General features: G+C 36.8%; 1 protein-coding gene across 1 annotated transcript in view; it reads left to right on the forward strand.

Annotated features, from left to right (window-relative positions):
* The window catches only part of Drgx (Dorsal root ganglia homeobox), a 51,469-nt gene that overhangs the window by 33,169 nt on the left and 5,936 nt on the right, over window positions 1-12,364 (forward strand). Inside the window, exons 3-4 of the mRNA XM_018458838.1 lie at window positions 5,673-5,878; window positions 12,136-12,360. Coding sequence (XP_018314340.1) covers window positions 5,673-5,878; window positions 12,136-12,360 — 431 coding nt within the window. The remainder of the gene's footprint in view (window positions 1-5,672; window positions 5,879-12,135; window positions 12,361-12,364) is intronic.

Below are 12,364 nucleotides of genomic sequence, written 5' to 3' on the forward strand. Positions count from 1 at the left end.
TGAGGGGGACAGACTGATTGTACTGACACTTGCTCTAGCGGAACACATCGATGAAGTTACATTACCGACTAGACCGAGTTACGCAAAGTGGACGCTACAAACTGGACGGCCGCTAAACTTAATTTGCACTTCGAGCCAACTTCCAGTTAAACCGCGTCCCGCCGGCAGTCGAGCCGAGTCGCTATCCAGAACTTTGACGGCAGTTTGCCTATTCACTGATCGTTTTCCAAGTCGCGTCCCATTCCAGATGAATTTCAGCCTGGCGTGATCTGTCAAGCCGCGACAATCAGCCTGTTCTCCTAACGTATCCGGTTACGGCGATTTATCGTTATCGAATTAGGATCGCAAGATTTTATTTTGTGAATACTAGATTTTTCCGGAAAGAAAAATATTCATTTGATTTTGAAAATTTCCTATCCTTTTTCAATTACAACGAAAATAATATCAGCGGTTTTTAAAATGTACGGAACGATTTGTAATTTTGATTAAAATAGTGCTACATGTTATCAAAGATTTGGATTATTATAATGTAATATTAAGAGAGAGAAAAGATTTTTTATTTATTATTCTCTTCGACATTTGATAAAATTTGATAAAGACTACATTTACATGCTATCATCAATCGGATTTAATAATATTCGTAGTCATGGACGAATCCAAGAGGAGGGGTTTAACCCCCCTACAATTTTTTAATTTACTTTTTATATGTATATATGTGATGTATATGTACATGTATAATATCCCAAAAATTATTACTATTTATTCCGCCCTTCATTCAAATCGTCACGAATAAATCCAACAACGTGCGCGCGTGAGAAGTGTAGCTTCCCGTTGTTCTTTATATTCTCTTTAAAATACCTATTGAGGCTCATAAATGTGAGAAGCAGCGATCTTTGTCTCTGTCTCTGTTTCTCTTTCACACTCTGGTAGATGATCGAACAGGGAGTCGAGGTAGACGGGGGGAGGGGTCTAGGGGAATGGTGTCCTCAGGGACGTCCGGGCACCCTTCCAGCTCCCGATTGCTCCCCACGTCTGTCTGCCCCGGTCCCCGCTGGCTCTTTCTCTCTCTCTCTCTCTCTCTCTCTCTCTCTCTCTCTCTCTCTCTCTCTCGGCCTCCTCTACCCCCCGTTGGGATAAACAGATTAGGTAACTACGTGATAAGTCGGTAAGTGGGTTCCCTCGGCCCACGGTCCAGACCCACCGACATTCGCTCTAACATCTAACTACCTCGTTAGCGTCATTAGTAACGGTCGGGGTGTCATTAGATTTCGTTCTCTACGTGTAGTTTTTCCACGGGTCCACCACTGTCCCTCCCTTCTCTTGGGCTGCCTTTGGAACCTGCAGTTCGCAAGTGCAACGGATACGGACGATCATGGAGGATCGTGACGCGCGTTTGGAATAATTTTGAGTCGCTCGTCAGCACGTCTATGTATGTGAAAACGTTAAGTCAAAGATAGAGCAAGTAAAATCGCAGCTATTTTATATCAATTTGAGTCTAATTCGATCTTTTCTCGAAAACAAGGCTCTACACAAAGAATACTTTTTGTTTTTTGATTTATCATTTCATATTAAATTTCTTTTATATTTTAAATTAATTTATAAAAAATTTGATTTTATGTGCCGATATCCATGCCATAATATTATACAACAGATTTAAACAAATCAAAAGGTAAAAGCCGTACGCATAAAAGAACAAAATCCAATTTCAGGCAATGATTTCTACATTAAAAATATATTAAATCCTATTCAGAAAAGATACGCGATGCTACTTCTCGTAAGAAACACGCGTGAATGAATGATGTTCCATGCTTTCCATGCGCGAAAAATTGATCGTCTCCCTTCGCGTTTTCTGCAGGCAAACAAACGTCAACAAAACGACAAAGTGTGTCGCGAAAAGGAGATGCACGTGAATCCCAAGCGCAAAAGTCGCCAGGTCTTCTTCCCTCTCTCTCTCTCTCTTTCTCTCTCTTCCGTACCCGGGATGCTACTAATAAATTGGATCAGACCGACTCCCGATGAGTTGTACGAGTTGTCTGGATCCGGGCTTTACTTCGGACCGACTCTAATCTAAGATCTTGAGTGGATTTCAGTTTGGGGCATCGGCAAATTTATTTAGCCGCCGCGGTCGACGCCCGATTCACTTCTCTATCTTCGTTTTACTCTGCAGCCACAGCAACAATGACAGTCGTTGCTTGTCGATATGACAAGAATAGGGATCAAGAATTTTTACGGTGTATTTTATCATGGTGTATTTCGCAGGATCACTGTACAGCTTCGTGGTTCATTAATTTGACTTTAGGCATGAAATTTCTCTTCTATCTTCTAAAATTGAATAATGTTTAAAAGATTCGACATGTGCGCAAAATGTGCCGATAAATTGATGGGCTCCCACAAAGCTTTCCCACAAAACCTGAATAAATCCGTTAAAAAAAATCTGGATTACGGATCAAATCGTTCTCTGCCATATAGTGATCAATTTTATTCTGACAAAAATCGAATGGGAAATATAAGATTGAGTAACACATGCAAAGGATGTTTCTGTTAGGAGCAATTTGTAAAATTTTGTAAGTAATAAGTAAAACAATAATTGCTTTGTACTTTAAATAGTATTTCTTTCTTCGTTTTTATCATTCCTACAGTACATTTTATTCGAAAGAAATCCTTAGGATGTTCTTAAACCTTTCAGGGATGTTCTGTGGACGTCTTTAGAACGTCTTTGGGGCATCCATTGAAGGTATGAGTTATATTTGCTGTATGGATTATTAATTATTAATATTATTAAAAAATACGTGTAACACATACTGTTGGAAAATTTGTGTCGAATATAACACATTTTACATGTCCCAAATGGTCCACTCCAATTTTTGTGTTATTTAATATAAAATAAATACCTATGTTAGAAAACAACACAAATATTACGTAAAAGAATGATCAAGGAAAAGATAATGCTGACACAGTTTATAAACAACCTGTAGGAGTATATTTTTTTAGTATAACTAACATTTATGACATGTTAAATTAATACGTATTTCATTTATTCATCTTAGAATTTACGTTTTAAAATACATTATTTTTCATTCATAAATTGTGTCATTTTGACATTAAAAAATGTTGAATATCAATTTAATACAAAAATTTAAATGACATAATCACGTTATGTTAAATTAACACTCGAATATGTTAAAAAATTCAACACAAACAGTTAACAGAAACGTGAGTTTCCAACACAAATATATAATGTTCTTTATCATGTATTATGAAGTAAATAGTAAAATTTTCCACAAGAATAAAAAAATTCAGAATTTTTTTCTTTTTCTTTTTAAATCCTATGATTCTCAAAATATTACATAATCAAAATTTAAAACTTTGTTCTTATATCAATTTCTATATTCGGAGAAAAATTACCATATTTATATACATAATAAACGGTTTGAAGATAAAAATTTTTTGTTACATGAAAATTTAACATTTTAGAATTGTTTGGTTTTTGCGAAAAACCGTTCAATTATATTATCGGATGAAAAGATATATATAATCGCTTATACATAGTCGCTTCTTAGTTGGATCTACAGTAATTTTCCGGATGGCTATGCGAAAAACAATCACAATATCATTCGGGTATCTATTAAACTAAATCCGTATCGGTACGATAATCGTGCAGGCGGGAGCACGAACGGAAACAAAGTTTTAAGTGCATCCACAAGTCCGCAACGTCGTTAAACGCCCTGATAAAATACCGGCGGTCCGGAAAGCTCGAATCGTTTATTTTCGCGTGGGTTGGTTTAGAGCGAAAATCCTCGCGGATTCTCATTGATATTAATTTTGCAAACGATACGGGAGATCGCAGCGACCGTAGCGTATAATTGCACGTCCGTGACAGTTATGAAAGTTCAGCGGCATCGAGGCGAAGTATCCCGATGCGCGCCTGTGGATGCAACCATGTGGCTGCATCGTTGATGGTGCAACACCATCAAGCGTTCGTTAACTCTATCTCGCTTACCTTCCCTTCCTCCCTTTCTCTCTCTTTCTGTCGCCGTTATTATCCTCTGTGTCGAGAGGATGAAAGGGAGAGAAAGAGCGAAAGAGAAAGAGAGGCAGGATAAAGGGAAGAGAGTAAAAGAGAGGAAGAAGAGGAGACATTGTGCGCGGGTGAAAGAGAGACGGCCGGACGGCGGAGAGAGAGTGGCATGAATTTTTATGAGCTTAGGAAATTAATTTGTGTTTTTCGCTAAGCCCCGGCTTAGCGCCGCGGTAATTAATTGCGCTGATTGCTCTGCATCATTGATGAGCGGTTCCGGCCGCTTCGTAACGTCTGCTCCCACTTCGCGTCTCGTTGTATGCACGCGTATCCGACCAATGCCTTTATATCGGCGCTTCACTTTTCGATCCTTCGTGTGCGCGCGCGATCACAGTTAACCACGTTTTACTCAATATTTTTAATTAACATGCTCTGTCTGCTCGTATAATTGCAGTGGCGAAATAAAATGTGCATACTGCGATCGTACCGAAATACAACAGAAAAACAATATAACTATACATTAATAATCAGTTTCTGTTCTGAAATATTGAATCGAGTATCAATGACAATACTTATAAACTTTTTTGCTGAAGTATTTAAATATATTGAGGGACCTTATTTTATTTTTTGTGTAATTTTTTATTTTCTAGTTACATTTAAAATAATGATGCAGTAAACAATAATTTATTAATTTAAGTTTAATATAAAATACATTTGAAATGATTAAGACAGTTTACAAAATGAGAAAAATTGTTTAAATGAAAATAGATGTGACTATCTGAATATGATGGTAAGGTAAGCCGCCCTATATATTTTTAACCTGGATTTTCAGGTTTACTTGGAACTTCCCATTCTTGAATTCGTAGAAAATTATATTATTAATTCCAAAAGATAGAAAGTCATAATAAAGAAGATATATTTCTCGATACGAAGAAGTTAATTATTACACTTGCTAAATTAAATTCAATTAAATCGAATTAAGTAAACGAATATAAGTGAGCACGCATCTATGTTTACTACTCTTATTTTATATAAAATCTGATACAACTTATTTACACTGATAAGCACTAATTTAAGCTACCGTGAAAAAGCGAGGAATTATGTTGATCATTTTATTTTGCAATAACGCTTGCCGTATAAATTTGAAAATTCCGCGAGATTGTCAGTAACTCACAAGTTTCTTGAAGTTTCCGAGTTTCGCAAACCCTAGTCAAGCACAGGCAAATATGCGGAGTACCGAACTAAGTTCTCTTGGAACTTCGCAAATTCGAATCTATCAAGAATTAAAAGGTGAAACTTTGTCGAACTCGTCCCTTTAAAAGAAAAATATTTTCTTTACATTGACACAACATATATTATCAATATTAATTACAAAAACGTATTATATAATTAAATTAATAAAAATTAATTCGACATATTTTTTTATATTCAATTGAATGTTAATACCTATTATTATTATTATTATAGTATTATTATAGTATTATATCATTTATTTATTATCATTCGATTCGTTATTTATTATGACTTGTGTTATCGACAATAGTTCTTTGCGTTTAGAGTTTTACAAAATAAAATTTGCGCGAATTATCATTATATTAAGAATTACTGCGATATTCTAAAAATTTAACAATTCCTCCCGGATTGCTCGTTACAGATACTAGTTACTCCGCCTATCACCCAGCGCTGCACGGAGTTGGCGAGGATTCCTTCGTGCGGAGGAAGCAGCGTCGAAACAGGACAACTTTCACCCTTCAGCAACTGGAGGAACTCGAGTCCGCCTTTGCGCAAACTCATTACCCGGACGTCTTTACGAGGGAAGATCTGGCCATGAAAATTAATCTCACGGAGGCTAGAGTGCAGGTGAGTGTAACAATAACACTCGCGGAGATCTTTCTTTTCATCATTGAATTTTTCAATCCTAATCCATTTGTCCTCATAACTACATTTCTTAATAATAAATAAGATAAATATAAGGACTACTAGTGTTCCAAATTAAAAGAAAAGTAAAAACCGGTAATGGAAGCCAGAACGTTAATTAGTACGCAAATCTTTTTATATAATAATTTAATAATTGATTATATCAGTCTCAAAAAAACAATGTTCAAAATTCGTGTATATTTTGGATTGTAACTTAAATCGTTATCAACGGAAAGAATTAATATAAAGATAGCGCAATTGGTATATCCCTTAAGTTTCGCAATCCTACAACCTGATTAGACTTTTTTTCAGATTATGACATTTCAAGTATACTAAAAAGTAGCCGTGTGTGTTGCTGAATTATTATTAACATAATTATTTACTTTTTGTTCACTTTTATTTTGTCAGTTCTCGTAAAGTATCTTGCCGCATATAACATAATAATGTCCGTAATCCGATTAAATTACAAAAAAGCTCCATTAGAATAAGGAAGATGAACAAATTCATGGCAGAAGCACTGTGTACATTATATTTAAGGATATATTAAAACAGGTTACTTAAAAGTATGCTAATCACGTTGTATAATCACGTTTATTCGATAACATGAAAGCACGTGCATTAAAACTTCACAGAATGTTCGCATGCTCACGTCCGAGCATTGGCAGCAGCGAGCTTAATCTTTTAATGCGTCTCAGCGCATTGAGATTGGATTCCGCGTTTTAATGCGATGAGAAAATTACGCGCGGCAACCCGATAATTTTTTGTCTGCCTTCGTAGCGTTAAGTAGAGAAATTCCGAGAACATTTTTCGCGCTGCATGTTTTTGCTGTAATATTTCATGGAACACACAATAGAATGTATTACCCGCCTACGTATCCATTAGTATCCAAATGATTATATCGCGAAAAAAATATGCGTAACCGAATTTCTGCAATCCAAAGCGGAATTTCGACAATTTTTTTTTTAATCGATTTTTGTCCTTTGCCACTCCCGGATTTAAAAAAATTGCCATATTTATAATTTATCATACGAAAAATAACGCGCCATATATTTTATGTATGATGTATGTATACATGATGTATACGCGACATAGATGCGGGAACGCGCGAAATTTAGTCAGGATGAAAATATATATTTTAGATTCAATAACTGCAGATTTGAAAATTGAAAAGAAAATCTGTAAAAGACCGTAACTATGATCGATTGTCTGCGGCCGTACGGTGTTGCCGCAAGAGCGAAAGCGTATGTATACCAGAGGGGCGAATCGGGAGGGCGGGGGTGGGGGCGGAGGCCCCTGCAGGACCCCCAAGAGGCGCGCTGACACCCTCGACCTGACGTAATCTTCTGACAGAGTAAGCCGGTAATCTCCGGGATTACTTTGTACTCCTGCAGGCTACGTCCTCACGGCCATATTTACTCACGCCGTTGTAATTCGTGCTGAGAATCCCTGCAGCGTAACAACGATTCCAGCCTAAAATCCTGTCGGAACATCTGCAGAGGATATCTGATTACCAATGGCGGCTTTTGATTTCTCGGCAGACGTCAACCTGCATCTCCGTTGAATTTCAAATGATACGTTTTGACAGCGCCTTTCGCAATTTCCTCGATAATCACACGGAAAAAAACGATTTTACCGAAATATCTATTTAGGTAAATATATCTAATTTGAGTATAGAAATAGATGTGAAAATATTTTTTGTTGAATCATCAAAATAATTAAGAAATTGAAGCATAATGAGCAATGCTGCAAAAAGTTCTGACATTCTAGTAACCAACTTGAGCGTTCTATATAATTGTTTTGATAATCTAACAATTATAGCATTATTAAATCAATTTACTACTATGATTATTACACGCAATATTTTTTAAAATAATTAATTATTATTTATTATATTTTTTAGTACTTGATAAATTGTTTAATAATAGTGTATTATGATGTCAACAATACAAGTTTCCTGGAAAAAGAAGAAAACGTCTATCATTCATAGATACATGAAACTCAGGTAGAACTCGTAAAATTATTGTTGAAGATTATTCAATACAACATTTAACATAAAAAATTCTATTTATAACTTACGAGTACATGATCCTTTGTTTTTCGTTTTATTTAAAGGTATTTTATTCCATTGAAGAAATCGCTAATCCCGACTTTTTTTAATTTATCAATCATTCTGACCATTCCTTCAGCAATCTGTAAACATCTGAAAAGTGTACATAAAAATGATAATACTAAATAGTTTATATTTAATTCTGTCGTGATCTACTATATAAGTATGACATATTATAATTTAATTGATATAAAATGAACAAAATTTTGTTTATTTTATTCATTTTGTGTCTTAGTAAAAAAAATTTATTATAAAATTTATAAAAAAAAATAATCAGTATTTTTATTTTTTAAATAATTATTAGTAAAATATAGCTCGTGCCCCGACAAATCCAAATAAATCTCGGCGCTTCGCCCGGCCTCTCATCATTAATATCCTGACTCACGAAGGATCCTCGATCACACAAAGTCTAAGAGGCAGCCTGGCGTGCATTGTGCGGATTTACAAGGAGGCTGCAATCTTTACGAGAGAGAGAGAGAGAGATACGACAGTGTACACATGACGATGAAAGAGACAGAGGGGTGACGCGAGGCGGCGAAGAACAGAGGGGGCGAGGCGGTTGGTCTGACTGTGACGCAATTACGGCGCAGACTCATTGTTTCATTAGCGAAGACAAAGAGAATCTGGAATAATGGACAAATAGGCGCGTTTATGTAGCGCCCGTCCTCTTCTCCAGGCTCCAATTAGAACCTCCTAGAGGGGTGGGACGGGCGGGAGGGAGTTGAAGGAGGGTCGGTTGTATCGCCAAGGCACGTACCGTACGACGTCCTCACGTCGGCGCGAGCGGGCGTATATTTTCTCGCACACAACGCTTGTACGTACGCTCGTATAACGCTTACACACGGATATGCGTGCGTGTGCGAGGCCGACAATTACCGGCGTGCGTGAATTAGACGCGTCGCGCCGCATCAAACGCCACTCGCACCTGCGCTCGTGCGACGCGCTCTGGACGTGCATGGACACTGGACACCGCGATTACGTTGACTCTCTTCTATTTTCGGTGATTGGATTTCGCGGAGCTCTTCTCTTCTCTTCACGTAGTTGTCCGCGCTCCTTTGGAGTTGTAAAATGAAGAAAAATTTTCACGGTACCATGAACTTCGAGAAAAGTAGCTCTCGTCAGTATGAAATATTAGTATCTCTATCTCCGCGACAGTTTTGATAAAAAATATTTGAATCCACAAATTGAGTTGGAAATTGAGAAACGAGCGGAAAATTTCTATAAACGTGGATTTATTGAAAGTGGACATTTTTCAATTTACGGGCTGTTGGAAAAAACAGCTTTTCGTGAATTAATCAGTAGTTATCGTTGTCACGCAGCGTTTTAAAAAGCATGTCGCACGTGATACGTGCGATCAGTAATCCCGCGACAAAGAGCGACACATTCGTTTAACAAGGGGGTGCAGCCGATTAAAAACGTTTTACGCCCATTATCAACGAATTTCAGATTAAATTTGTATTGGAAAAAAAAGTGGAGAGGAGAGAGATGTATCGCGCAAGGGTGCAAAGGAAAACGGCGATGGTGGTCCCTATACGAAACCGTGGCTTTGTTCCCAGCTATTACTCGTCCTCCGTCGCCCCCTCCTGTAACCCTTAGGATATTATTATATCTCCCCGTCTATCGCCCCTCCTCCATCCTCTCGCGATGTTCGAGGTGGCGGTAGAGAGAGTCGTACCCATCGTATTTATTTTATTAAACCATTTCCCGTGCTTCCTCCTGCGAAAGTTCCGCGCTCGAATGTAAGATAATCATTTTTCAGACCCATTACACACACACATACAGAATAGGATATACCAATTCTATTAATTCCAGCTCTTTTTATTAAGGATTTTTTGTGAAATTTTTTTTGTGGAGTCTGTTCTTTTTTCACAATTTAATACAACCTTGGCCATAAATATAAGACACAAATTAACGTAAACGTTTTATAACAAAAATATAAATTAAAAAACAGTTTTATTGAAAAAGAAATTTATTTTTATAATATAACTATTTTAATATTTTGTTAATCTTTTTTACCTTTTATTATCGTCTATTCCAAGAAAATGTAATAAATTGAGGGTGCTTTATAGTTGAGTATATATATATATTTGCGTACAATATTTTCTTTTCAAAACTTTTTTCCTCAAAAATCAGGCAAATCCGATGAAATTTATGCTAATACATTTTTCAATACAATATCACTAAAAAGTGATATAGCACTATTATAAATGATGCATCGAATGTTTTCTATGATTTTTTCTGATCAACTACTTCACATTCTACAAACAAATAGCTCCGATTACGTTTTACAGGGTGCTTGAAATGATAATGAAATCTTGTAAAAAAACTTTCTCGGATTTTCTAGATATTTCTATTTAAAACTCCAGCTCAAATTAGAGAATTTTTTAATGTAATTTTGAAATCAATTGGAACGCAACACGCAAGTAAACTATACATTGTAAATTAATAGAAGACAGGAATTTTTTCACGAAATTGTCTATCCTTTTTTACAATTACAGAGCTGCTAAACTTATAAGATAGGTATAGAGAAAACTTACTGCAGTATCAGTAGATTATTCTCTTATGCTATACTCATTGCCAGAAAAAAAGATATAACGACAGCATAAAGGAGACAACTATACAAGTTTTATATGTACAATTAATACATAGTTGAATAAACATTTTTATAGTTATTTTACGAGTCTAAAATAGTTTATTCAAGTATGTACATTACTTCTACATATAAAACTTATGTAATTGTCACCTTTATATATAGTTGTCATCGCTATATTTTTTTTAAGTGTGTGTGTGTGTGTGTGTGTGTGTGTATGTATTGTTTTATCACCCCGATCTTTTTATAAAAATTCGTGAGACTTATGAGAATGTACGTAAATATATGCACTTGTGTGCCATATTTATTGCTAATGAGATTATCATTTTGTATATTATTAAGAAAAAATGATAAAAGAAACAATGTTTTCAGAAAGAGATAGAATTTAAATTAAAGTAAAATTTCAAAAATTTCCGATAAAATTGCATGAAAATTCTTGATTTTCAAAGGTAAAAGAGAAATCCCTGAAAATTCCACGTTTCCTGAGTTTTCCTAGGTTTCCCTAGATAGTAAACATCCTGAGTTTTACTATTAGTTGGCGTGCATGTGCACCGAGTGAGGATTCCGCACGAGAACCCGGTTATTGTACATCCATTGTCGAGACAAAAGTCAACGGTGGAGAACCGCTGGGTGTAATAAAGTCTATTTCAGCCGGTATTATGTCAAGTTAGCCTCGTTAGCGGAACTCGAGCTTTTTAAAAAACACTCGGTCGCCGTGGTTGCTGTCGGCTCGTTGAACATGCACGGCGGAAAGTGCCCCCCCCGGCCTCCCAACCATCCCCGTCCCAGCATCCGCCAACCAGCCTGCCGCACCCTCGTGCTTTTCTCTGCCTCAGAATGCCACCTCCTCCCTCCCCCCTCCCTACCCGCACATGCAATTATTCTAGCACATTTGCGGACATTGCGGAGTGCTGTAGATACGACCGCGTCCTTCTCATTTTTCTCCTATCCATCCACCTCTCCCACCGTTTCTACGACTTTCGCGAGACTTAACCCTTCTCGTCCGCGCGCGTGCAGTATATAGTCAGATGACTGAGATGTCGAGAATATTGAATCAGAGAATTATGCAAACTTCCGCGAAGTTGGCTTTTGAGAAGTTTAACTTTCCTGGATGCACGTATATCGCTATATGATATTTATTCATATTTAGCATAATCCAAAAATTGTATTATAAAAAAGACATAAAACATTAAAGGCACGAAATAAAAACGTGGAACAAAAATTGTTAGGAGATACTAAGTGTTAACACAGATATTTAAAAACATTTTTATAACATTTACGTATCAATTAACAATGAGTTAGAAATCAACGAATTAAATATCAGCAGTATATATATTTTTTTTCACGCAAGAAGAATTCCTCGATCCATTAAAAAAAATTTAATTCCGTAACTTTACTTATAAAACAGTAACTTCTGTATCAAAATTACGCTTCCTATTATTGATTTTCCGAAGCTTAAGTAACGCTTAATCTATGCTAACCGCGACGAATCGTAATTTGCAGGTGTGGTTCCAAAATCGGCGGGCGAAATGGCGTAAGAGCGAACGACTGAAGGAGGAGCAACGCAAACGCGAGGGTGGAAACAGCGGTGGTGGCAGTAGCGGCGGCGGTGGTAACGTGGAATCCTCCGCTTTGGCCGCACCAACGTCTTCATCGGCGGGCCCAAGTCCCACGGGAAATGACCCGGAGGGAACTACGACGAGCAGCAGCGCCGCCGACACGGAGGATGCCG

Source organism: Mycetomoellerius zeteki, unplaced genomic scaffold (assembly GCF_001594055.1).
Source record: "Mycetomoellerius zeteki isolate Tzet28-1 unplaced genomic scaffold, Tzet1.0 scaffold79, whole genome shotgun sequence".
Taxonomy (NCBI): domain Eukaryota; kingdom Metazoa; phylum Arthropoda; class Insecta; order Hymenoptera; family Formicidae; genus Mycetomoellerius; species Mycetomoellerius zeteki.